This window comes from Rhamphochromis longiceps, linkage group LG9, assembly GCF_057381845.1.
Source record: "Rhamphochromis longiceps isolate RC_006_pf linkage group LG9, R_longiceps_female_GT1.1, whole genome shotgun sequence".
Lineage (NCBI taxonomy): Eukaryota > Metazoa > Chordata > Actinopteri > Cichliformes > Cichlidae > Rhamphochromis > Rhamphochromis longiceps.
The window spans coordinates 8,503,371-8,531,128 of record NC_140565.1 but is presented as its reverse complement, the minus strand read 5'-3'; the positions used below and the strand labels follow the sequence as shown (position 1 = coordinate 8,531,128).

The following is a 27,758-nucleotide window of genomic DNA, read 5'->3' as shown; positions in this document are numbered from 1 at the left end:
AAGATAATACTGAAATGTATTTTTGAAGTCAGGGGTAAAAAAAACGGAGCAAAGGGGAAGAAAGTCAAACTTTTAAGCCTGTCCTCTGGCTCCTTGTAAACAGCAATTAGAATGTAATGCTAAACAGCTGAGAGGGCTGAGGATCAAAAGGCTGGGGGTGCTCGTGGCGGTGGCTTTTTTTTCTCATACTGGACCATCTTGTTCTGAGCGCAGACGTGAAAAGGCAACAGTGTCCGCATAAAACACTGATAATGCAAAGCAAAAACATCCCTTTTAGGTCATGGCATTCCTCCACTGAGCCTTAAAGCACGCCTCTAATGCGTATATCTTTGTCACCGCGTCTTCATTTGGGTCCAGCTGAGTGTCATGTGCACATTTGAGCAAGTAAAAAGCCACGATAAGAAAGGAATCCTTCGCTGGTTAATGAAATCCAAGGCCGAGATGTGGACAAGGAGGAGAGAGCTGGCTGCTTATCTGCGTAGCCAGCAGTTGCTGTTGGCCCGCCATCGACGTGGCTGGGACTGGGACAGAGTTCAGTTTACAGTCAAAATGAAGACTCCAGTCAAAACAAGAACAATGCCTTCAGAGGATTCACACCGGGCATTTTCCCAAGCCCAGTGCGCACCCGTACAAGTGTGTGCCACTCGAGTTCGTCGGCGCCTCGGATTGCTGAGCTCACTCAGCCCTTAAGGCACATGCTGTTGCTGGGAATTTTCATTCACAAATTGAATCCTGAATCCTGAATCTTGACTGGGACCCTAAAAAAGTGTTCCAGAGGCACGTCAGTATCTGTGCTCCACATCGACCACAGTCAGTGAGTTATTTGTCTAAACAACAAAGGCACTTTGGCAAAAAGACTCAATTTGTAGCGTTAAAAAAAGAAGAAATAAAAAATAAAACATGAAAAAAAATAAGTTAACATTACAAAAGTTTTTTTCTTTTTTTTTTTTAAGGAAATACTGCTGCTAAAACTAGTACTCGCAAAAGAGAAGATAGCCAAGGCCTCTTATGAACCTTTTTTTTCAGACATCAATAACAACCAAAAAGAATGAAAGTTCTTTTTCTGCCTCACACTTCCTGACTTCAAATACCCCCACCCCACGACCACCCTCCCTAAACAACAGTTCTTTTCATTTTGGGGTGGGGAGGGGGGAGTTTATTTGGACTCTGGTGAGTTTGCTGAAACAGGAATGTTTGCTGGTTTGCATAGAGGGGACGGGAGGACGACGTCCAGGCTAATATTTCTGCACCAGCGGCACTTTGACAGTCTTGATCTCTGCTATATGAGAGGACTTCTGGATAATGCAGCTGGTGGTCCCGGAGGCACTGTCCTTCCCCTGTGCCAGGTTGGTCAAGGCCATGGCGGCGTTGATCTCCTTCCAGTATGTCTCGTCTTTGCCTTTCGCCTTTTCTTTCTGTGTGGCTCTGGGGCCACCGCTGCTGCTGATGAGCGAGCTGACCATGCAACACGAAAGGACAAAAACAGAGAGCGTTACGATCAGCTCGCAAATGCAAATGACTCGATCTGGTCTGCAGCGTTAAGAGAAAGGCTGCTCACCTGTCACATTTACTTGATCCATGCTCTGTGGTTTCTGAAAGCAAGGAGAGAGAGAGAAAAAAAGGTTAATTTTGCTGAGTTCATCGGGGTCAATGAGGATTTATTGGAATGTCGCTGAACATACACTCTCGCAGTGTGTGTGCAGTAGTGTGTGAGGTCTATGCTGTGCGCTCTTATGCGTACACCCTGCTTTGTGAAAACATGTGTTGCTCTGTTTTCTCTCTTCGCTCAGATGCTGGACAAAAAGGACGTTTTTTTTGTTGTTTTTGGGGTTTTTTTGCAATAAGCCGTCAAGAAACAAGGTGACTAATAGGATCGAGTTGAAAGATGTTTCTTATGACTCACAAGCTCCATTCTCTAATATTTTGTTGGAAAACAAATGGGCCCGGGCCAACGTAATTGAGTTGTCTGAGGAAATCAGATCAAAAATGACTGAGCGCAGATTTAAAGGGGGAATGAAAAGGCAGCAAGTGAGTCAGTGAGAGAAAGATGGATGCCTGCTCTCCCTTTCTTTTTTCCTCTCTTCAAATGGGAGCAATCTTTATCTCATATGTGAAACATTAGCAGAGGGAATAGCAGAGTCATTAAACAATGAAACCCAACTTCTCTTCGGGGCAACCAGTGTGTTTATTTCAGCGTGCTCTTGTTGCCTGAATGCGTGTGTGTGAGTGAAAGAGGAGTTCATTTGGGTGTTTGAGCTGAACCTGTCCTGCTGTCTTGGTTCCAGCCTTAGGTGAGATCTGCCCAACAGTGAGTATGAGGACACAGGCTTGGCGTTTCATGAGGCATTAACCAAAAAGAAAAAAGCAGAGCATCTGGATTTTTCTAGTCGCGTCGCCCCCGGGCGCTCTCTTTAAGTTAACTAAACATGCGTCTGAGGCCCCATGAGCTTTTAAGAAGTTCGGTCTTGACCAGATATAGATGACTGGATGACTCAAGAATGTTCAAAGGAGGGCAAACTCTCCCCAAATTTTCATTTCGTCCAAAGATAACAGAGTTCGTCATACCTGGGTTGTCTCCTGCTCGGCTGTCAATCTGATTTCCTGAATGTTCTCACCAACAGCACAGGGTCACCCAGTCTTTTATACCCCGCCAATGTCGCATTTCCCCATAAAGCAAGTGTCTAAACCTGAGCTAGTGTTTTAACGAGACCCTTCCACCAGCCACCGTCACCACAAGGCAGCAGTTGGCAGGCGTGCATTAACATTCTCCTTTGCTAATAAAAATCTGCACCCTTCATTCTCGCTGGAATTTCATTTGCTATCGTGGTAAGAAGGGACTGGAAGAGGTTGAGCGAGGACACTGTGTTCAGGCTTCGACATAGCCAACAGAGACCCACTGAGAGCAAAGGAGCCAAAGCTCGTTCAGCGACGGGGAAAGCACATGCAACATTTAACCGTTCTGTTGTGTCACCTCTAACCTCGCCAAACCCTCCGTAGATTTTCCAAATATCTGGATACAGCGTTCAGGCTTGAAGCGCCTAATTACTCCCAACGCCGCGCTCTGTTCCTCTTTCATGACAGCGTCGGGGTTCAAGAGGCCCCAGAGCTAATGCGAGCCTGATTATAACATTTCCTGCGCTTTTCCCGCTCATTCCGTAATAGGTGTAATCCACAGAGAGAGGGAGAGAGAAAGAGACAGACAGAAGAAGCCAATCATTCTTAGACAGAAGAAGAGCAGGAATGTGTGTGTGCACGTGTGTGAGAGCGATGAGGACGTGATAACCCAGTACTACAAACCACAGGATGAGATTTGGGGCTTCAGCGTGTAAGTGTTCCAAAAAAAATTCTCTCATTCCCATCCGACCACAACTCCCTGCTGTCCCGTCTTTTGCTCTGCCTTTATCTCACTTCATCAGCGAGTCCCCTTTTCCTTTACTGATGTCCCCCAGGTCGACTGTTCACCTTTTGATTTGCTGTAATACCCCCTGATTGAGGTACTCGTCAGGAACCAGCCAAAACAAATGCAATGTTTCCCGTCTGTTTTAATAAAGAGTGACTCTGTGCTATGTCAAGAGCAAGTTTTTTTAAAGCCCCTGATATTATCCATCTCTTCTTAGTCTCCAGTTTTTAATCCCTCTATATTTCTTCAGCCATTCTTCAAATTAATTGCCTAAATTGCCAGTGTCAACTGAATACTTGAAAACTGTGAAGCCATCCTCCCTGCACCCTATCTCCATCTTTCTTTCCTGATTGTTGCCAGGGCTCCAAAACAGATTGGTCCTGATTAAAAATGTGCACAACACTCCGTAATCACAGTGCTGTAATTAGAGGCCAAATTACACAGTTTTCATGCGCTGTTTATGCCCCCTGCCCCCCTGCCCCCCTGCCTTCGAGATACATTAGCTCAGTGTTTACGGCTGTGGTGCCTGGTGTAAAGATCGGTTGGTGACAGCAACTGATAGCAGCAACATCAAAGACAAACAACAGGCAGAAGAAAAGTGTGTGTGTGTTTGTGGGATCTGAAGTGCAGCGTTTGAGACTTTCCATCCACAGCTTTAAGTGTTTCCAGGGTGTGTGAGGCAGCCACTGTCCAGATGATTCCTTTCAGAACACACACATAAAACTGTGTTTTCTGAGCTTTCTAGCAGGTGGATGCAAGGATGACCTTTGCCACCCTGCACTCCAAGGCCCTCATTGGGGACTAGACACCAGCTCTCAACCCCTTGGACCCCAGATTTTGAAAATGCACCACTGCTCGCAGAAAAACTCTGTTTCCAAAGCCCTTTGCCTAAAACATCTAAAACTGGGATTTTTAAAAACAAGAGCAGCGCCAAAGACTCAATAAATGGCCAATAAATCACTGAAGATTTTTTTTTATTATTTTCACTTTTTTTTTCTTTTTTAAACTCAACTACTTTGCTACTGAATACTCAGTCAACTTTGCTGTTGCCTTTGGGCTTCACTGACAGTGGGGTTGCACGGACCGCCAAAGGGGAAAGCTAAGAAGTCTGATGGTTTCTGGCATTGTGCTGGAAGTCCAAAAATACTAGCTCACTTAACATCACAGCGGGACGATGGAGGGGAAGGGGGAAAAGAACATAGGAGAAAAAAAAAGAAAAAGTAGCTTTAACAAAACTTGGTGAAAACGAGGGAAACAAGCAGGGGCTGACAAATTATTGAGGTTATGAGGTTCCACCTGTTAAGATGGCTGCAGAGGAGAGTGGCTGACTATCATCATTACCATCTGGAGCTGTTGTTAGCAACTCGCAACAATAAACAAGGAAAGCTGAGTTGCACAAACCGTGGGCTGGGCTGAATCCGACAGACAAATAAGCACACACACACACACATACACACACGCAAGGGCATTTTATGATATTGCAGGCTTTTAGCCTTAGTATTATCCAGAATAATTTCTCGTCACCATGGATAGTATAAAGAGTCTAAAAATAAGAATGGAATAGAAATTGAAAACAAATGATTACCTAGAAACAGAAAAGATGGCTCAATTTTAAAGCAAGAGGGTTTAACAATTCTAACACTTATAGGTCTTTTATGCTAATTTCAATCTCCATATTTTTATTCTCTGGCTCTGCTAGAGTAGGTCTGCATGATTCACAGAGGTGTATAATCCTTATTCATCTTATATCATGCATTGGTGCAGCCCTGTTGACTGAAACAAGTGCTCTCCCTTTAAGGCAACACTCCCTTTAAATCTTTCTTCTAACAGGCTTCTCCCTGCAAAGAGAAGGGCTGAGGTGCATGCAGGTTGGTGGGGCTTTGGTCTTCAGTTTGAGGTGACTGCATTAGAGCTATCAGCACTTTTTGCTTGGAATGTTAGAAGCGAGGAGAAACAGCTAGCTTGGCTCTACCAGCATGTCTACAGCTTAAGTATTAAGATAAGATAAGATAACCTTTATTAGTCCCACACGTGGGAAATTTGTTTTGTCACAGCAGGAAGTGGACAGTGCAAAAGTTATGACGCAAAAATTAGAATACAATAAGAATAAATACAGTACACAGCTGTACAGAATAGAATAAAATAATATACTATATACAGTAGAATAAAATAGAATAAAAATATACAATAAGATAAAAATAGAATACGAATGCTATATACAACTGAGTAAAAATACAACGATGCCAGAAAAGATTATTGCACTTAGTGTTATTGCACGTGTGGATGTGTGTGTTTGTTCAGTTAAAGTCTTTGTTGTGGAGTCTGACAGCAGTGGGGAGGAAAGACCTGCGAAATCTCTCCGTCCCACACCGTGGGTGCCGCAGTCTCCCACTGAAGGAGCTGCTCAGTGCTGTCACAGTCTGCTGCATGGGGTGGGAGACGTTGTCCAACAGGGATGACAGCTTAGCCGCCGTTCTCCTGTCACTCACCACCTCCACTGGGTCCAGAGGGCATCCTAGAACAGAGCTGGCCCTTCGGATCACCCTGTCCAGTGTAACACACTGGATCTTCTTTTGCTTAATCTGTACATCATAGGAGCATTGTATCAACTGTGTGTAGGGAGTCCTTAGAGAAGCCTAATCCATTTGAAACCTGAACATGTGTTCACTTTAGATACATTTAAAGATGATGCAGAAATGATGTGCTTTGTCTGGATATGTAAGACTACCAGTATGGATGGAAAGCTAAACTAACAATTGTCTGGGCTGCCAGTTTTGAAATAAATCATGAATAAATTCTGTGAATCTTAAAAAGTTCTTCTCAAAATTGGCTAAACTGAGAGATCTGTTAATTATTTATTATTAAATGTATTAGGCTATACTAATAAAGGCAGTGTAGAAAGTCACTGGGTAGAAGGGAAAATATGTTTACTTTGCTCTGAATGAGAAAATATTCCACCACTGGACGAAGGCCGGTGAATCTGGACGCAGAGACAGAATCCAAACTCGACTGTTAAAGTAGGAAATGAGCTAAGCTGATTTCCCCTAACAGGACCTGATGAGAACCAGAGTGGTGCTGCAGACTGGACAATCTGGTCACCGCTGACCTGTGCAACCACAGGATAGGAATGGACCATCATGTCATTAAGCAGCCTCTTTGAAGCCCGCCCAAACTCGAGGATGAGTCAGAAGTTACCATCACCACAGGTGAATCACAACGCTGCGCTCGACCTACAGGATAGAACTGTGATGAGCTCACCTGATGTGAAGTCAAATCAATATCAGAAGATGCATTAATTACTTTTAGCCAAGTCAAGAAGACTTGGCTAAAGGAAATGCCAAAAACCCTCAGGTGCTGCGACGCCTTTTTGAGCTTCTTTCTTTCTGCCACTTTAAGCCCGACGTGCGAGCCTAAGATTTCTCTTTTTATTATATTTCTCTGATGCTCTGTGCTTTTTTATAATGTCAAGAAGAGTCTGTAAATGAAGTTAGGGATGCCTTGGCACTCAGCTTGCCTCGTGCGCTGCCAACCCTACTTTTATATCACCCCTCCCAGCCATTCCTTTCCCCGTCTCTGCCGCGTTTGAACAAAGTCTGAGGCTCCAACGAAGCAAACTGTCAATTCCACTCAGCTAGCCAAAGACATCATACATGGCGTGAATTTAATGCCTTCTCCATTCGCCCTGACAACACTTTCATCGCTTACAAAAATATTGAATAATTAGCTCTTAAACTATTAAATCCAACATACATGCGCTGACATGGCCAGACAGATACTGAGCTGCTGCCCAAAAACGACGTTCATCTCCTGCTTTTTCTGTGCTTTCTTTTTTCTTCTTTTTTTTTCCTTTTCCATGTCTGCCCGGCAGATGACACACTGGTGCTGTGGCTGCGGTTGGGGGCAGATAACCAAGATCCTAGCATTGAGGATTGCCTTGTGTCTTCTCGCTAGATGGAGAAATAATAACAGTGCTTGAAATGTTTAAACGCTGCCAGGTTGTCATTGTGTTTACGAGTGCCAGTAAACAGAGAGTAATCAGGGCCCCCGTAAATCAGCCAAAATAAGGAGCGCGTCTCGACGAAGAAGAAGTAAATACGATGTTATGGCAATGTGTGCAAGTGTCTTGTCTGTGTGGCTGTGGGTGGACTGCCACAGCATCCAAAAGAGGAACCAAGGGGAATTAGGAAGTGGAATGAGATGTGAGCATGGGTGGCCGCAGAAAGATTAAAAACAGGATCACGTTCGACTGGGACACATCGCTGATGATGAACAGATGAGCCTCTTATCACCGCTTTGACGCGGCAGGTACAAAAGAGATTTAAAAAAGCGGGGCCCAGTCTCCTCAGGCAGACCCTTTCATCACAGCTTTCTCAGCGACATCCTCGGGGATGAACGGCAACTGCTTGTGGTGCAGAAAACACACAAATTAGGACGGGGGGGGGGGGGGGGGGGAAGGAAAAGCGAAAACCACAAGTAAACATTATTCAGATTTTTAAGTGTTTACATGTGTGCAAAAATAACCTTTTTTTCAGGGGGATCTGGCCAAATGATATGTTTGTGCTGCACACACTGCATTATTATGTTGCAATTGTCTGCAGTGGTAGTTGCAGGGCTCTCTCACACTCTTGGGGGATTTCTGCGTATGTGTGTTCCGCGTCCTTGCTGGGTCACACCTCGGCTCGCTCGTTAAACTCTCTCCTCTCTCCTCCATCCCGTGGGAACGCGATGGCAAACGATTGTTCTCGACACGGCTGGGTTTTTAAAATGGAAACAATTTGTGTTTTATACGGAACAGGGCAGCGTGGCTCGGTTTCTCTGACTAGGCAGGCAGCTGTGCTTTCTGAATCCGATGAAATGATTATGTGTGTGTGTGTGTGTTTGTGTGTGTGTGTCCGTCCCTAGAAGCCTTGGTGTACTGATGATTTAAAAACTATCAGCTTGTGAGGGCTTATTATTCTGCCCTCTTCAAGTTCTATGTTAGGCAGTTGCGTATAAACAGTGTCTGTGCTGGTGTTTGTCTGTTAACACTTCTCCACAGGATGAGCACTGTCTCAGTCTGCTGCTGTCCTCTCTGGTTGCCTCTCATCCAGCCTCTGTTTAGTGGTCAGAAGCCAATATCCCATCTTCCAGTCAGAGAGGTTCACCATGAGGGTTTTTTTTCTTCCTCTCTGTCTTTTTTATCCACCTTTCCATTTGCCTGAAGCTGTCCCACAGCTTAATGCCAGGATTATGCCTAACTTTTGCCAACTCCTAGTTGTTCCCACCGTTGGACCAGCCACACCCTGAAGGACACTTATGTGTCGTATTATGTGTGTCTAATCTCGTCCTTTCTTAGTTCTATTTTCTGCTGTGCGTGACAAGACGGAAAAAAAAACACAGCTGCAGCGGTAGGACACTTATATACCTTAATATACTATGTTAAAGTGGACCTATTACACCCATTTCTAGCTCAGTATTTTTTTTATTATTAATGAACTCTGCTAGAGTAGCTCTACATGAGTCACAGTTCAAAAATAATCCTTATTGGAAGGCTTGGTGCTGCTTTTATTTTGTTCCATTGTCTGAAATGAGCCATTTTAGCTTCTTCTCCCTTTAAGCCAGCTTTCCTCTGATTGGGCATGAGTTCCAAACAGAAGTTTTAAACAGAGGGTGGGTGGTGGAAAGGTGGGTGGAGCCTCTTAGCTCACAGTTAGAGCTGTATGCCTAAAATAACTGTATTGAGGCTGAAAGTCATACAAATCAAAGACCTATCAAAGTCAGCTATTGGTTTATGGGGTTTACTTGGAGTTTGCCAAGTTTAATATGACCGTCCACCACTGTAAAAACAGAACATATAAAGAAAGATAATAGCTGCTTTCAAAGAACAAATTATACTGAACATTACGAATGCATTTTTATCTTGAAACCTTTCGAATTCATCGGAAAAAATGCTGGAAAATCATTACGTAATACAAACAAGAGCAGTCCAAGCCTGCATACTTCCAACAAAGCTCAAAATTCATTTTGTACCACGCATAAACTGAGGCCCTGGATCTAGAAGGACATCCATATTAATTTGTGATATTTTCTTGGTAAATTCAAGCAATGTTTTGAATGTTTTTTTTCTTGTTTGAATTCGATACACGTCTGTGAAGATGACATCTTCACAATGAAAAAAGTAATCCTTCCAAAAATTCCTCTATTCAGATCCAGCTCGATGTTGGGCCTCATCCCATTTCTGCAAACCTGTCCGTAACTTTTATGTTAACATAAGTATTTGCAAACAAACAGACAAGCCAAAACCAATCACACAAGCTCCTTGGTGGAGGCAGCAAATATTACTCTTATTAGGGCAATAAAACTTTAATAGCTTATAGTAAATTTCCTGAACATTCACGAGCACACAGATATCACTGATGTATAGCTATAGCTTTGCATAAAACAACACTGATTTCATAATGCTTATTCATACAGGCTTCAATCCACTGTCTACTGCAGTGATTCCCAAAGGCTCTGCTGTGTGGCAACACTGAAACAAACTATATTATCACATCAAAAATTTAAATCATCTTCACTATCAAGAAACCTGCTTTTTCTTGTAAGTGAGATCAAGCTTACATAATTTCACTCAATCCAAAGTTAGTCTGAATATGCATACTTTACATCATTGTTATGTCTTTAAATTAAAAAAGGGTTTAAACGGTTTCAACAGTTGTTACTGGAGCTCCTTTCTACCAGAAAATTCAGTTGGCGGTGAGTTCTTTGCACCAGGGGACACAGCTTCTTTGGAAATAATCACTGCTGCTTTTTTTTTTTTTTGAAGAAATTTTTCAATGCTCTGAGGAGGACAAATAAAATTCCAACCATCTCCCAAATGAGTTGGAAGACTTTTCAGAGGCGTTTGTTATGGTTATTAACAATCTGCATGACCAGACACCGCAAGGGGTAAGTACAAAAATATATAGATCACTTTTGTAATTTGGATGAACTTTTCCTACACCTCAGTTTAATTGTTAGTAGTCTCACCCAATCCCCAAGTCCCAGTCCTGTGCGAAACAACCCCATCACAAAGTAAGGGCCAACCAGATGTCCCCAGTTTTTCCCCTCATCTTCCTATCTTTTTGAGAAAAAAAACAAGAATGCACACACATGCACACACTCACTTCTTCCAACCACACTCTCTGTGTGTCTTAGTCACTGCCACCACGCTGTCTTTTCTCTCCCAACGGGCCACTTCTGGGGAAACTCAACTCTTGATCTGGATGGACCAAGCGCCTCCCTCTCCTCCCTCTCATGCTGTCCAAATTGATTTCTAAAGCCCAACCTGAACCCAGTCAGTCTTGGCAAAAGCTGCCGCCTTGGAACAACATCTCCAACCTCCTCCTCTTTCTGTCTTCCCTTTCTTCTTTCCTATGAAATTGTGGAAAGAGCAAATTGTAGCCAGTCTATCCACATCTTTGAATTCCTGAGACAACGAGTCTTCATCCATCACTCGCCAGGAGTGGCTCATTGTCATCAAGTGTCCCTGTATCGAGTGCTGTCTTTCCTGTTACTCTGTGGCTTACAGTAAATTACCCTGCCGCCCAAGCAAGAAAGACATTAGAGCCTTAAATCAGTCATAACAGCCGGCATCCCTGAACAACACTGCTACAAAAATCATCCCAGTCGGGTTTTTTTCTTTGGAGAGGAAACAAGAGAGAGTAAGGGAAATCCAGTTAAGTATATCTTGTTAGTCGAAAATATGAAAACAATCATGATAGAAATCTCTTTTTATCGGCAGTGACCATCACATCTCTCTACCCTTCCACCTCACGACAAGGAATCCAAACACTCTGGGTGTTTTTTTCCACAATGAGACGACTTCTTCCATTCACCTGGACAAGTCGACAGCTCCTTAAGTGCTACGAAACTCTCCAGGATTCAATAACTGTCTGGCACTTGCTCCAGCCTAATTTGAAAGGCCCTTAGGACCTCAGCGGCTCCTGTCAAGCACTGCTGTTTTCATTGAACAGGTTTCTAAGAATCCTACGTGTTAAAAACCACCAGTTTTAGATTTAAGTCAGTTGAATGTGATAAATAATGGGCCAGTTTGTTTCTCTCGGTGGCAGAAATCCTCTAATTCATAGACTTATTGATGGGAAATGCAATAAATAGTGGAAGTATCAAGTGGAAGTGACAAAAATAAATAATTACACGATTTTGGCAGGTTTCGACACAAATATTTCACTTTTAGCTGCTAGATATTCACGTTCCCCTCAGGAAGAATAACTTTTACCTCTTTCTCGCAAGCATATTGCCGGGGCTCATGCCAAGCCAGTTCAAATGGCAGTACCCTTAAAAAAACTTTATTCGTCCAAAAAAGTTGATTGCATGTAAATTTTCAGTGTAATTTTGTTACATAATTACAACACAAGATGTTAAATCTAAAGGAACCTGTTCAAATGACTTGTATACATTCAGTTTGTACTGAGTGCATTTTTCTTAAATATTAATTCTTTGAGTAAATAAACCTTTGATTTTATAGATTTCAGTTGTATTTTACTCAAAATTATCACGTCATCTTGAGCAAGAGTGAAGAATCATTTCTACCTTGGCACCTGTTGATAAGCAGACCACATGTGGACAGGTTTGAGTACCAAACATGACGTAGCCTTGGTCTGGGTATTTTTTATGGCCAACAGAATTCTCTGAGAATCATTGTTGAGTTTATTGTAGTAACCTCTCCCATACATGTTATCACTGGTTGCAACTTTAAGCCCAACAACTTTACTGTGCCACTTTCTTTTTTTTGGTGAAAACGTATGGGACAGGTTCCAGGAATTCACTGGCAGCAAAAGGGGAAAGTGTTCTACGGTTGACTTTTTAACTTAGTTCAGTGCTTTTGACCAATCGGCCTCAGCTGAAAAGAAAGAAAAAACTGATGATTTCTAAAAGGCTTTTTTCTCTAATTTTGTGCGGTTGCACAAGTACTTTGGTCCAGGCTGCAATATCTCAACAACTTTTGGGGGAGTTTCACGATACTTCATGGGTACAATTATGGCAACTACAAAATGAATGATTTTGTGGTCCTCTCACTTTGCATTTAGCGCAGAAATGACATCAAAACGTTTCTAAAATCATCGAAATGCAGTGTCTTCACAAAATCTGTGTATGAGCAAATGTTAGCATGCTAACACCTACATGCTGCCATTTTTATTCTGTTTTAGGATGGTGATAACAGCTATTAACAGTATCTCAACCTAATAGAGGCATGACTTTAAAGAGGCAAATAAAAATCTCATTACTGGGAACTTGCTGTTGGCCGCTGACTAGGTTGCAGTTATTGGGGCTTTCCCACATCAATAGATGCACTGGCAAGAACTCTACATTCACCATCAGGCTACTGTACTCAGCTGTAACCAACGTCCATAAAGGGTAGAACCTGAGAAAATGCACTACTGTCAATCTCATGTAAAACGTCTGACCAAGATCTCTCAGTCTTCACCCGCAGAAACGTTGGGAGTTATTTGGCGTATAATGATCTATCAGATGGGGCGAAATCTGGTACCGAGCAACAAGAAAAACACTCGGCCAGATTCCTGCCATTTAATATCCCATTAAAGGGTAATTTGGCATGAAACCCCTGGCGTGTGTGATGGAATTCTATTGCTCCTTGTGTTCAATGAAATTCCCCACAGGCTTTGGACTGCAGTGTGCATGTGTGTGTTTGTACTGGATGTGTGTGTGCCTATGCTTGTATGAGGCCTGTGAATTGTATGTGAGTCCTTTCAAGCTGGCAGAAGTTTAGTTTTCCACTGGGGTAAATCTACACTCACCATCTCCTACCACGTCTGACTGCCCTCTGTAGTCACAGGGGCTCAGGCCACAACAACCAACTGGCCTATTAACGGACTTTTAGCCAATGGCACAATGGTTGCCAGGCACGCCACTTTTGCTTTGACCAATCGCAAGTGGTTGTTCACAAGCTGGAATTCGGCAAAAGAATGCACCGAGAGACATCGTTTTGTGTTTAAGCTGTTGTTTTTCTACGTTTAAATTCTGTTTCTCCCTGCTGAGTGAAAATGTCAGACGTTTTGTCACTGTCAGAAAGAAAGCAGGGGAACATTCAGAGAGCTTAAAGTTGATTTATTCTGTCTTCTTTTTTCTCTGCGTTTCTGATGTAAGCACAGATTTATGTGAAATCAGGTACTCGGGGAAACATTTTTCTCTTATTATAAAAACACAATAAAACTATTTGCAAAAGAGGAATGTGTTCACTGCACAAGTATCTGGGAAGCGGAGCCCACAGGAGGAAAAAAAATATTCAAAAGTTGCAGAGGAAGTGACGCAAGCCCGAGCTTAAAGTGATTTCTCTCTCTGCTCTGTCGGGGGAATCAGATGCGGTATTAAAATTTCATCTTCTCGACTTTTTTCTTTTGTTTCGTTTCTTTGAGCAGGTCGATCAGATCGGAGAGCCCCCGGCAGGTGTTCGATCCCATGAGTCAACGCCGCCTCTGAGAACTTTCCATGTGCGGATTTGAAAGCTTCTCTTGCATGTAAGAGAGTAACACTTTTGTAATGGTGCCAAAGCCCGAGAAATCCAAGAGGGACACCTCAAAGCCAAGAAGTTATATCAGCTATAGAGATAAAATAGTTAGCCTCTATTAAAAACAGCAGGTCAGCCAGATGAATTAATCCTTTTTTGGGGGGAGGGGAGTTCTCTTATTAAAATCTGGTAGAAAGGAGTTATAAGTCTCACTTGGTCTATCCGTCTCTTTCTTTCTTTCTCCATCTGTAAGTCTCAACAGGTGCTTCACTGTGAAAAAAGCCTGATGTTCGTTCAGGTCAAGGGGTTTGAAGTTCTTCTTTTTTTTGATAAAGGCAATTGTACCCGTTGCAGTCGTTGTTGCGTTTCATACAAACCAACCCCCACACGCTCCTTCATGCTCAGATAATAGGAAACACATTTGTCCACGTTTGTCCCCCCCCTCTCACTCACACACACACACACACACACACACACACACACACACACACACACACACACACACACACACACACACACATGCTCTCCATTACTCCACCACCTACACCTTCAGATCCAGGCCCTCCAGGTCCTGTCCATGCTCTGCAGAAAGTGAAAACGTTACTATTGGTTATGAAGTCTGCTTGAACAAATGGCCCAGTGTTCTCAGCTGAGCAAGACCTCTGATTGTTCTCGCCACAGACGAGCTGTGAGCTGAAGCGCCGTGAAAGCCTCTGTAGGCTACAAAGCTTTTGTGATTTGCTTCGGGCTGACAGTGACTTCACGGTTAGAAGAACATCGGCGTCAATGATATCGCTATGAGACATTTTATCTTATTCGGGTTAAAAAGCACAGCTTTCCCCCGGCAGACTTAAAAACAAGCTAACTGCAGTCAACTGGGGTAATTATTTCAGGGTGACTCATTACTGTAATGTAATGTGCAAAAACAACTACGGGTATGCTTTCCTAAAACAACAAAACATGCTAATAGGGCTTTTTTAGAAACAGAATTTAATAACTTCAGAGAACAGTTAATTGATTCGACTCTCTTCAAGTCAGAAGACCGAGACTTAAAGGAACTCATTTCTAAGAACCGACAATGAAAACTTGGAATTTTTATTTTAATTCAAAACAATAATACACACACTTCTTTTAAGGTCCTCATAAAAGATTAGTGACTCCACTAAGTCCCTATGTAATATTTTACCATGCTGCTTTTATTTCTATTAATTTGTTAAAAAGATAAAACTGATAAAGTTAACTCTAGCTTGAAATGAAAAAAAGCAATGCCCTAGATAAAAACATGTAAAAGTTAGGAAACATTTTTTAAGGATCATTTCCTTGTGGGGAATTCCATTCCATGACATTTCTACTAAAACACAGCAGCAGAGTGGAAAATATCAAAATACTAAAATAGGCATAGAAAAACAAAATCTATCCTCTGTTTTGATATGAAAGTGTTTTCATTCTGTAGAAAATGAACGGAAGCAAGTGTCTTCTTCTAGAGGGAGGAAAATGATCCCTCCAACTCTACTGACTGTAAAGACATTAGCAGCAGTGGAAGTGATGTAAAATAGAGCTGACCTTTTAGGATGATGTTGGTTTTGGTGGAAACTGCAGATTTTTGTACGTCAGAGATGAAAAAAAAATCCTTTTTTAGTTAAAAAAAACAAGTTTATGCTTAAAGACACACACAGAGGCTGTTTGCCCTGCTCTGTCAGCAGGACTTTGTGTCACAATCAAAGGCATCCCAAACAGTAGTGTGAATGTAAGCATGATGCACATGGCCCTGTTGTGTCTGGCATTTAGGTCAGAAGAGCTGCTTGTGGGTGGGTGAAAGACACATTTATGCACATGGGTTCACAAATGTGTATACGAGTTTGTGTTAGGGTGCTGGACACACGCTGGATATTGCTATAATTTAATCAAACTCTTCTTAACACTCAAGCTCTGCTAACTAGGTCTCAGTGGTCACAAGAATCTCATTGAGCAAGTCAAACGTCATGTGAAAAGACAGTTAAAGGGTGTGCTCTGGCAACCCAGATAAAGCGTCATATACTATCGACACAAGCAGGGAGGCAAGCAGAGAGACAGACAGCTGGGAAAAAAAGATGGACCAGCTGCAGGAATTAAAACAAAATGTGCAGATGGAGGGGACAGAAAAAGAACAAAAGTGAAGGATGGCGTGTGTGTGTGAAGGAGACTCTTAAAGGGAAAGAATGCAAGAAATGTGGCTTCTTACCAGCCCGATAAACAAAGTTCGCCTCAGCCTCAGAGGAGGACGGCGAGAGCAGCTCATCGTCATACTCGTTGGAGCTGAAAGAGCCGGAGTGGTTTCTCTTTCGAGCGTCCATGACGGCGTTGGCCACCATGACGTGGCGCAGCGAGTCATTCAGGTAACGGTGCAGCAGGCTGCTCTTGTACTTGGGTGGAGACACGTAGTCCTCTGCCAGTGAGGCGGCTTCGGCGGCCGAACGCAGCCCCGCGCCCATACCCATGCTCATGCCCATGCCCATGCCCATGGCCATCCCCACCATGGAGGAGCCCTCCTTCTTGATCACACTCTGGTACATGGGCTTGTTGAGCTCCTCGGGGCTACTCTGTGTCCTCTGAGGGTTGTCCCCATCTGTGCCAGGATAAGAATACTCATTTAGATGGACTGCAGAAATATATTCTTACACTTTCACAGCTGTCAGCAGACGCCGCACTCAACTGCTGTTCAGAATTTGCGTTTGAGAGGATCAGCCGATCAAAAGACTTGAATTAAGGAGGATGATATGGATTTGTATTTGTTGTGTTTCATTTGCTTTCAGGTTTCTGTCATTGTGTGCAAACAATACTGTCGCAGTCACTGACTGCACATAAACCCACAGTTACCACATATGTAGTTCACAAGCTAAACACTGTACTTAATCAGTGCTAAATGCCCAAAATGCATAAAATGTTTTAAAGATTCCGATCTCTACTACTGCACATGGAACTCAGTCAATGCATTAAGGGGAGTTTAAACAGGAATTGCAGCTGGAGCTCCAGTTAGCACAAGTGTATATAACAATCACGCACATTTTCTTCAGCAAATATTGTATTTCTAGAGTTAAAATAATTTTCCAAGTTCTGCGTGTCCCATCTGACTCGGGTGCTGGTTATTTTGAGCTGAACTTGAATCCAAATACGAGGCAGGGAGATTTGAACCTGGCACTCCTGCCCTCCCGTTGGCTCTCCTTCAAGAGTGGGAAGCACAGCCGAGACTTAAGAAGCATTACTGAATCATAACGGATGGTAGTCAATTTCCTCTCCATCAAAAGCAAGCTGCCCCTAAGTTCCCCTGCAGAAATAAATAATTTCCAGGGTGCTGCTTTGCAACTGGAGACACTGAATTAAAGCACAGGTCCAAACCTGATGAAAAGGTGGGGGGGTAGGAAGATAAAACACTGCACAGAAGAACCAGATATCCTCTGGCAGAAGGGAAATTAGGGAGAAGTTCGCTCTAGATACCGTCTCTGCCAAGACCATAATTTTGTAATTTGGACAGGTTGGACATTTGATTCAGCCGGAGCCAAATTAAAATTATAGCTCCCACATATCAGAAACACATGGATGGAGAGTATTTGCTCTCCTTCCTATGAGCCATCAGAGAATCAGCATTTTTCCTGTTGTCACTCAGACAATAAAATAAATCTTTTCACATCAAATCCTTGCAGTATTTTAAAGAAAACAGGCCCCTTTTCGCACCTCCATGACACTCCAGTTCACAAAACAGAAAACAACATTTTCTCTGCACTTCAACTCCAAAACAAGCTGGACCATTTCAGACAGTAAGAGGAATGCACTCCGGGTCAGTGGGGTTAGATCTGGCCCCATAAATAGACTCTGGAACAAAAGCATAGGCTTAAAAACATAATAGAGGGCCTTTTAGCGCGTGGGTCAGAAGTGGAAGCAGGCTGCGGATAGCTTCATAACCATAATATGACAGGGAGAAGAGTCAGGGAGATATACAGAGCCTCCGGTGGTACAGTGGCCTGTGGCAGACACAATGCAAACACCATGCACACATTCTTCTGTGAGCCGCACACGGCTTCTGCTCCTCAAAAATCTAATTAGAGATCACTGACACCACAGCGCTCGTCCTTTCTCTCTATTCTTTCACTGCTCGGGGATATAAGTTGTATTTTTTTTTATGTTTCCTACCCATGTTTTCTGTGCTGTCATGGAGTACAAAAAGGCAGTCTCTCCCCTCTGAGGATCAACATGTGTTTGCAGTAAATACACTACGCTGACAGGGAGCCGCTCATTTGCAATTGCAGACTAGGAGGCAGAGGTTGGCTCAGCAGGGTGTCCTAATGACAGCGTGTCGCAGCCCATCGGCCTCGGCGTCTCTCAGCTGGATCCCCATTTATATCCAGCCCAGAACACTGTTTCTGCAGAGCGTCGGGCCACTTTAGGAGGAACTCAGAAGGAGGTGGACTGGCCTTTGGCGCCGGTTCACTCCGTGACACTACATTTAAAATTTTGGGGGTACAACAACTATGATGTAAGTTCGCAGGTCAGTCGGTACAGAGTGCATCAGGTTCGCAGCATGTGACCAGTTTATATAAGAGAGCCATTATTATGTGATATCTCAGAAGTGATCTTCCATCAAACTGACTGAGCAGCACACGTTTTCCACTGTTCTTTAATGCACATTATTGAATTATTCTAACATTCAGCATTCAAGGATATGCTCTCAGCGAGAGACAGAGAGCTGCAGAATAAGAGCGAAAGAGCAGGCAAAGGGTCAAACACCAAATCAGAACAACGCTGCTCATACACACAGAGAAGGAGTGGCCTTTCAAATATCATCATTATTAAAATTCTGTTAGATTAACTGGTGCCAATGAAAATGGATAATATGCTTTGGTGAATGGAAAAAGAATTAATCTGCTCTGTGTGCTGTGCATGGGTGCACATGGTACAAGTCTGATTAGTGCATGCTTCTAATGATCATTTCGGGCAGTTCTTTTTTTAAAGATATAAAGTAAAAACAAATTTTTGATACTATGGACACCGAAAAATCTTGTTTCTGTTTCACTGAAAGAAAGAAAAAAACATTAAAAAATATCTATCTATCTATAGATAGATTGATAGATATGTCATCTCTCAGTCGGAACAACACAAATTTGATGGGACACAATGATCTTATATGTGTTCTATGTAAAGTTATATGTGATGGAAAACTTCCATAAATACGAATGAGTCACAAGTGACTAATATACAGCACGTGCACTGTATCTATGCCAGCTTCCTGGGAGAGAAGACAATATAAATATGTTTTTACAGTTCATGTGAACGAAGTTAAACAGGGCACCCTTTTAATTATAACTGTGTGAATAAAACTAATTAATCATATTGTAGATCAAAATTAAACATGCTAGTGGGTAAAGGGTTGTTAGTTATCCATGCCTTTGTTTACACCCGGCTGGATTACTGTAATGCTCTTTATATAGGGGTCAGTGCTTCATCAATGACTCATCTACAGAGGGTGCAAAATGCTGCAGCTCGTCGCACTCAAAAGTGTGAGCACTATTTTAGCTTCACTTCACTGGCTGCCCATTCCTTTGAGGATTCATTTTAAAATTCTTTTATTTGCTTTCAAAGCCCTCCATGGTCTAGCCCCATCTTATCTCTCTGAGCTGTTACAGCCTTTATACACCCACCCGCTCTCTCAGGTCAGCTGATCAGCTGTTTCTGAATGCACCTAGGACTGAGTGTAAACTTAGAGGAGATCGTGTTTTTGCTGTAGTAGCTCCAAAAGTGTGGAACGCTCTGCCTTTAGAGATTAGACTCTTCTCTGCTTGTTTTTAAATCACCTCTGAAAACCCGTCTCTTCATGTTGGTTTTTAGTTTATTTTTATTAGTTGATTCTATGTTGTTTTATGCTGTTTTTTTTTAATATATATATATATAGGTCTGTTTTAATTTAATTTTTATGTATTATGTGTTTTATTTTTGTTTTATTCTATTGTTCTTAACTTACTTACTATACAGCACTTTGGTCCTGTGCTGGCTATTTAAAGTGCTTTATAAATAAAGTTGGATTGGATTGGGGAAATTGAGTGTTGACATTGCTGGCTAATAATCCTTCCTTTGAGGTGAAATTAGTCAAAGGACGACCACTCCCCCATCCCAGTAAACCTGGTTCAGCGTTGCTCAAATGGGATGGCTGACGATTCAGAAACCGTACCTTCTGAGCAGCTGTCATCGCTGCTAACGCTCAGCCTCTCTGCATTCCCCTGAACATATTTGTTGTACAGCTTGATCCTGAGCGCCCAGCTCAGGTCTGGCTGCCTCACTGTGTTCTTCAGTCGCCTCCTGGCATTGGCGAACCAGTTGGACACCTAAGAGAGAGAGTGAGTAAGACAAATAAGAGGGAAGTGGGAACGGACAGCAAATAGAAACATATGTTATTGTTTGGATTCCAAATTCTTCCATATCCAGCAAAACAAAGTCTATCCCCTAAGAAAACGTCTGCTCTCTGCCTGCCATCAGTCTCATTCAGATAAACCAAGCAAGACCGAAGCAAAAGACAGATATAGAGTCGGGTTGCAGAGGAGCTCTTTGAGGCCGAGACTTAAGAAACAACCCAGACGCTCCAGAGAGACACCGCAGCATGCATCCTTTCTGTATCAGTAACATGCAGAAACATTTAACACCATTCAAACGCCGGATGGCCAGCGAACGCAACATTTCATTAACTAACGTTCTAGCTGAGGCGTACATTGCCCATGCTTATTTTGGACTCGCACGGCCTCCCACCAATAAGACATTTTTTCCAACACTGTCTTCAAGATGAGTGTCTTCAAAAGAGACACTTGATCCAGCGCTCTTCCTTTCACTGGGAATGGAGACTATTAGATATTATACAAGAAAAACTTTTCATGCTCAATAGATTTCAAGCAGTTTATGAAGGGGCTGAGACAGAGGCCTTATGCTAGAGTACTTATTTTTCCGATCCTCTCTTTCAGTATCATGTTTCTTGTTAACTAAGACCATCCCACATCCCTCTGTCGCGAGCCCAGCACCGTGGCACACCAGGAGGACGGCGGCATCTTGTGAATTTGCGAGGTGAGACACGAGACAGCTTGCTTATGAGAGCCGGGGAAAGAATGGCTCAGGGAAAAGAGACAGAGATGGTGACGCCTAAAAAGGCTGGACCCAATCGCCAAACCAAGCTCTCTCAGCCGTGGCTTGTCAGCCGCGTGTGTACCGTAGAGGAGACGGCATGCAGGGACGGCGAGGGATTTCAGTGGTGATGGAGAGATGGGACTGGATTTTCAGCACACTTGATTCACAATATTTACATGGAAAGAACAGGCTGTTTTGCTAAAACATGACAGATTTAGTTGTTTTAAACACCTGGTGCCAGGTGGGTGTTTCCAGGGAAAATGCACAGGAAGTGATGCATTCTACATTTCTGGACTAAACAGTGGAAGAAAGGGGTAGCTCTCATCCTCAATCAATGGACAGGCAAAGAAATGTGAGTCAACAGTTAGCTGGTGCTATCATATAACACTTTTTAATGGCTCTATATAAATTAGTTTAGTCTACAAAATGAGAAAATACAATCATCAGATGGTCTCAGCACTTTTTAAAATTGTGGCTTATGTCCCAAATGCCCATTTATTAAAGATTATATCCTTTCAAAAGTTCAACAAATAAGAGAAAAATTGTCTCCAGGTTGATTTGAGATTTTAGAAGCAGTGCATTTGTGGCAGTTTGATGTCAGTTAGCTATTTGATTTGCTGATACATTGACTCAGCAACGCACACTTAACAGAAAATCAATTAAAAATGAATTAATAAAACTTTTATACCTCCTTCATGCTGGAAAATGCAATTATAACTTGCATACCTACACTCACCATCATGAAATATTCCACTGACCTTTGACGCTGCTGCTGGTATTTGAGTGTCAGCTTAAACGCATGCATGCGTGTGTGTGAGGTTGTGTGGTAGTGTGTGTGAGCGGCACAGCACCCCTGTGTCCAACACAAAGCATTCCTCTGCACTCTACTCGCCCTCACCAAAACAAACAGCTCCATCAGGCCCCCAAAATGAGAACCAGATTAAGCACCGTGGCCGGCAGCCCAAAAAAGCCGCCGCAGACTTTCTGAGGCTGTATCAGTGACCTTGTCAGCCAGATGATACTGTACATACACAGCTGCACGTGCCAGACACCAAACACACTCATATTCTCCACTGGGTTTTCCTCTCAGCGGTCAGTCGCTAAAGTCAAGCCGTCCACTGTACTCTGGCATCATCAGCAGAGGGTGCAATAAAGCTTAAAGCGTATATGAAATCTGCATTTCTAACTGCATTACTGCAGATCAGAGGATCCCAAACTCTGGGTTGGGATCACTTCGAGGTCCCGCGTGAAGTCCCAATGAAGTGTTGTCAAAAGAAAATGCAGCATAAAAATACATCCGTGTTACGCAGAAATAATAATAATAAAAAAGACTGATTTCACCATTTTTCCAGAATTCTTATTAAAAAAAAACCCAGAGTAATGCTTCAAATTAATTTCAATTAATTGCCTTTCTTGTAAAGTCAAAAAAGTTACATGACATAAAATTCTATTTGCAACTAAGTGAAGTTTGTGAAAAACTGAACTGATAATTACAATGTAACTACTGTATAATCTTTGTTGGTTTGAAGCTAAAGAAAAATGTGAGGCTTTCTTGAGAAATAAAGGAATGAAAATATATAAATGCGTCTATGTTTTTCACAACTGACCTATAAAATAATGTAAATCTAAAGCAGTCATCGGCAAAGTGTTTTTACAATAGTGTGAAGAAACAACAATATTCAGTGCTGCTGCATAGGTGCACAGTACTCAAGATGAAACGCATGTTCCACTTACTTCAAGTGCAAATGAAAATACAGCTTTTCAATGCTCTCAACAACAGACATCAACCTTAACTGTTAAACATAACTCTAATGCTCTGTATTCACCGTCAATTTCTTTGTCACCTGACCTGGAAGTTTGAAGGATTACCAGAAAGTGGTCTCACCTGAACCAGCGTCATTTGGGAGCCGAGTGCCAGGAGGATTTTCTCTGTCTTGGTGGGGTAGGGATTGTCCCTGTGCTTGTAGAGCCACTGCTTGAGCGGCCGCGCCATGTCCTGCAGGGCCTGACGTTTGTGTCGGACTTTACCACCACTGGGACGACCCCTGTGAAGAAACGGGTAGAGTATGTATCTGGTATTTGAGTTTGTAGAATCTTTTATCTTTTCTTTAAATGCCTAATTTTTAACACATCTTCCTTCTATGAGTAAGATAGGAGATGTGCCCACAGTGCGTTTATGAGTTAACACAATGCTTGTCTTATTTGAATAAAGACTAAAAAGTAAACAAATTGTTTTGCTTTTAAAAATGTGATAAAATCTGAATTTAAAGCAATGAAACAGAATCAGGATCGTGCTGTATACTGAAATGAACAAACGGTGTTATGCGAGCAGCAAGTTGAGTCCTAAGTGGAGCGGCAAGTTGCCTGACTTTGTTAGTCATGACACATAAAGTGAAAACTCTACAGAGTGTGCAATTTTCTCACCAAAAGCACTGCAATTAAGCCGAGAGATGTTAAAGGGATGTAGAGATGGAGAAAAAGAACGAGAGACTGAGTCAGTGAGGGGGAGAAAGAGAATAGCCACTTGCAGTTTATTTTTCATTGCGTGTCCCACAAGCCGCCAACACATGAAACAAACAAAAACATTCTACTCAGGCACAAAGATTTGCCAGATTAACTTTTCACACCCAGCAAAAGTGGATCAAGAACAATGTAACAGAGGCCACGGCTTGAGCCAAACCATCACACAAGGGACGGACAAAAAGCTGAAATTATACTTCTGGTTTTCACTTACAGAAAATCAAAGTAGGGAATATACTCTGTGGCCTGGAAGATCGCAAATATATTTTCTCAAATCCCAATTCAGCAACTCAGTGGTGAGTACAGCTACAACAGCAACTCATAAAAGATCACTACAGTGAAATTACACAAGATGAAAAATGACAATATATGAATTTTCTATGAGCTCTTAAATATATATTAGAAAGTCTTTCTTTGAGTCTGCTTTTCCTGAGCTGTAAAGGACTCAGTCTCACCTGTAGCTCCAGGTCTTATGAACCTGTAGATGTCAGTATGGTGCTGTGCTGCATTTCTCCTTTTATCTCACCAAAAAGCTGCTCTCACTGTAGATGTAACATACTTTAGTCTAACCTCAAAGTCTACCCGAGGTTCATGTTCTACAAATATTTTCCTTGTAATGCAGATCGCTATGAACATCTTAAAGGATATTTCATTCCATGTTCTGAACTTTGGCTTTAAGCACACTCTCTCACACACGCACTCTGTTTAAAAATTTAATGTACTTTGTTAGCCTTATCCATCCCCTGAAAAAACACCTACAACTCACATAAGTTCACACAGAATTCTTTTAATATTACTGAGGGTTTCTTCTTCACAAGGCTCCTTAACATACCTGCTTTGCCCCAGGTTGCTGTGATATAAACTAAAAAACATGGACATATCAGGACATATCTTCACCTACACCTGCTTCCTATTGTAGAAAATATATAGTTTAAAAAAATCAATGGCCGCTTACATGATTGACTAGACCACACAGAGAGCTCAAGGGTGAATTTATTTATTGAAAACAGATGGAGACCTCCGCTACTGAACAAGGCTGACCTACTTATTAACTCTAAGATTAGCTGTGAACATCAGCACCAAAATAAAGGCCAGATTGGGAAATATAAATTCCCTGAGCCCTAGAATCCTGGTGCATTAAATCCACATGAAAAAAAGCTAGACTTTTTTATTATTATTATTACTAATTATTATTATTTTTTCTTTCAGTGCGGAGATCTAGAGCATAATGTTGGGACCTAACAGGATCTGAACCCAAAAGTCTGGCTTGGGTGTTTGGTCTGCTGTCTTTAATTCTGCGCACAAACTGGAGCGATAACCACAACGCTCTGATAACAAAACCAGCATTGTTGTTCCCTCTCTCTCGTTCTGTTAGCTCGTGCTGGGAGAAATAACCGTGAAATAGAGGCACTCCTCATTAGTAACACCCCGGAGGGGAACTCCAGTTAATCCAACTCCGCACATGCTGACCAGCAGCGTTAACCATAACAGAACGCTCCACATACCCGCTCCGCCGGTGTCTGATCGCCTGGTTGTCTCTGATGGTCTGGTTGCTGGAGAGGAGGTCTGGATGCTGTCCGTCGATCACTTCTAGATAATTTCTGCTGCTCATTTCCACCTCCTTCGCTTTCTCCTCAAACAGAACCTGGCTGCTCAACTTGTTAAAGACGATGGTGTTCATCTTTGGTCAGACAATCCACCGTTTTTCTCTGACGCGTAAAATATCAGAAGGAGGGAAGGAAATCCACGGAGTTGTCACAGTGTCCCAGTGTCTCTTCTGTGGAACAAGTGTACATATTTTACACAAAGCGTGCTCAGAAATACCTCGGAGGATGACAAGTAAATTCGCCAGGGAAACTATTACAACTTGACCTTTGGCCACAAGGATCACAAAAAAACAAAAAAACAAAAAACCACTTAATAATGCCAGTACTTTAAAACACACTTTAAAAATTTCTCTGACAAATTGAAATTCCAAACCTTATTAAATGTGCTCGCTCATTTATTTACACTTCATTTAAAAAGCTGATCAATCTGATTAAAGCAGATCGTACCTAACAGCGAAGCTTTGATGCATCAGCTGCTTTACAAACAAAACAACAGAAGCACTTGTGCAGACTCATTATGCACAAATATCCATTGATGTGCAAAGGTATGCGTGAGGAAATTGACATAAATAAAACTGTGAATAATGCGTGCAGACAGCAGATCAGTTATGAGACAAGTAAATAAATGTTATGTGACTCGTTAATGCAGCGCTGCAATAAACTTACTAACTCTTTATCTGATTTTTCTACGTGACAAAATTCCACTCTCTTCAATTTAATGCACTTCCACTTTATTTGCAGGAGACAGCAGGGGAGTGGTACTGCAAGATTTGAACGGTAAACACTAAATTTGAGTTTGTAAAATGTGTTCAAGTGGAATTCACCTCCAAGTATCGTCCTCTGCTCTGTGGTCGCGCGTCAAGAACTCGTGAATGGTTTATTTTGTTTGGTGCTTCCACTCCTCCTCCCTTTTTAAATCTAATACAAACAAACCTACAGCCTTCACAAAAATGTGACATTTTTATTTTTTCCTCCTTTCACCCTCAATTTGTAACTTCTAGTCGAATACTGAATGTGTCCTGACAAGAGAAGCACCTTTGAGCTTTCATCATTAACCTGGCGCAAATTCAGCGCAGCAACAGCACTGAAATAAAACACAAAGCGATATTACTACTACTAGTAGTATTACTAGTAATATTTAAGTTACAACCTGTGTCACGTTTATTGTATTTAGCTTTCTATATGGGGTTACAAGTGAGAATAAAGAGCCATGCAAACTCGGTCCAGTTCATTCAAAGTTGTATACGTGTTTGTCCTCTACATCATCCCTGTCCTGAGTCTCAGTAACGCGGCTCCATTCCTGCTGCAGTAAATCACTGTGAGTGCAGTTACCTGTCCCGGGTCCCTCCTGCGTCTCTCTGCTGTGTAGAGCAATAATCCTGTTTCCAGTCACCCATTCCCTGCTCACATGTTCCCCTCCTGAGATCCTGAGCTCAAACCGCACGGACCGCCGTCTCCTCCTCCGCTTTATCGAGTGGCCTGCGCCGCGCTGCCCGGGACTCTGAATATTTCACCCTGCTCATGTTTCCTAGTACACAGCCTGAGACTGCGAACATACTGTTGATGGCTTACGCCTGTTCTGGGGCCGGGGCCAGCAGAGGGGAGGAGAGGGAGGGGAGGCATCACGCTGCAAAAAGTAGGCTGTCTAAATCACGAATCCACGGTGGAGTCTGAAATGTTACTCTGAGTTGTCAGCTTGTGAAAACCCCCTTTGGCTGGTATTTAGTCCTTCTGTTTGGAACATAATACTACAAAGCAATATTATAAATAGTCATTAATGAAGCCTGAGTAATTAGAATGATAAATTAGTAGACCTGAGTACAGATTCTCTTCAGTCTTTTCCAGAAAATAAGCGCAAAAACTGTGAAAGCAGCGCGAAAAAGCACTAGGGGAGACCGAGGATAGTTGTAACGTGGGTCAGTTGTAACACTTCCAATTTCTCCAATCAGGGCTAAGTTTCAAATGATGTGACTCATCTTGTGCATGCCCAATTCAGCTCTGCTATCACATGTGAAAAATCAGCACATTTTGTCAAACACAGACAATTTAACACGAAAAAAAGTAATTTGTATGCCAAAAAGTAAGTTTTTCTACTTTATTTCAATTTCTAATAGCATTATCTGCTTTGCAGTTAAACTCATCAAACTTAAATTGTGTTATTTGTATGTCTATGGGGATATATTCTGTGTAGGTCTTTAGTGCTAATGTTTTAGCCGTTGGCTGTAATGTTAGCTAGTTCATGGCTATAGGAGTCTGGGTCAGTTGTAACAGCAACAGTCTGGGTTAGTTGTAACAATAATGCAGATGTTGCAACTTACCACACTATTACTTTAACTTATATTAAACAAGTTGGGGCAACGACATCAGCAGAGAGAGGTTCACTGGTCGCATTTGTATATGTGGTTAATGCCATTGGCAACACAATTCCTCCACTGTTTGTGTTCCCACACATACATTATGCAGACCACTGTGTCAGAGATGGACCAGTAGGAAGTACTGGTAGTGGAAATAAATCAGGATGGGTGCAAGAAACAGATTTCCTCATCTTTCTGAAGCACTTTGCAAACCACACCAAGGTAAGCCATGA

General features: G+C 42.3%; 1 protein-coding gene across 1 annotated transcript; it reads right to left on the bottom strand.

The window, feature by feature from the left end:
* On the bottom strand, nucleotides 1-26,643 carry mkxa (mohawk homeobox a). The gene is made up of 7 exons (XM_085418148.1): nucleotides 26,504-26,643; nucleotides 25,070-25,341; nucleotides 22,930-23,089; nucleotides 20,104-20,257; nucleotides 16,126-16,509; nucleotides 1,559-1,592; nucleotides 1-1,455 (listed from the first exon to the last, which is right to left on the bottom strand). The coding sequence occupies exons 2-7, from the start codon at nucleotides 25,243-25,245 to the stop codon at nucleotides 1,236-1,238; spliced, it is 1,128 nt and encodes a 375-aa protein (XP_085274274.1). The 5' UTR covers nucleotides 25,246-25,341; nucleotides 26,504-26,643; the 3' UTR covers nucleotides 1-1,235.
* Nucleotides 26,644-27,758: the final 1,115 nt, after the last annotated feature.

What these genes read in the sequence shown, in the direction of transcription:
- mkxa (XM_085418148.1), bottom strand. Translation starts at nt 25,245, where the DNA reads ATGAACACCATCGTCTTTAACAAGTTGAGCAGCCAGGTTCTGTTTGAG. An exon ending in ATCAGACACCGGCGGAGCGG is followed by an intron (nt 23,090 to 25,069) that starts GTATGTGGAGCG and finishes GTTTCTTCACAG; the next exon opens with GGGTCGTCCCAGTGGTGGTA. An exon ending in GGATCAAGTAAATGTGACAG is followed by an intron (nt 1,456 to 1,558) that starts GTGAGCAGCCTT and finishes TTGCATGGTCAG; the next exon opens with CTCGCTCATCAGCAGCAGCG.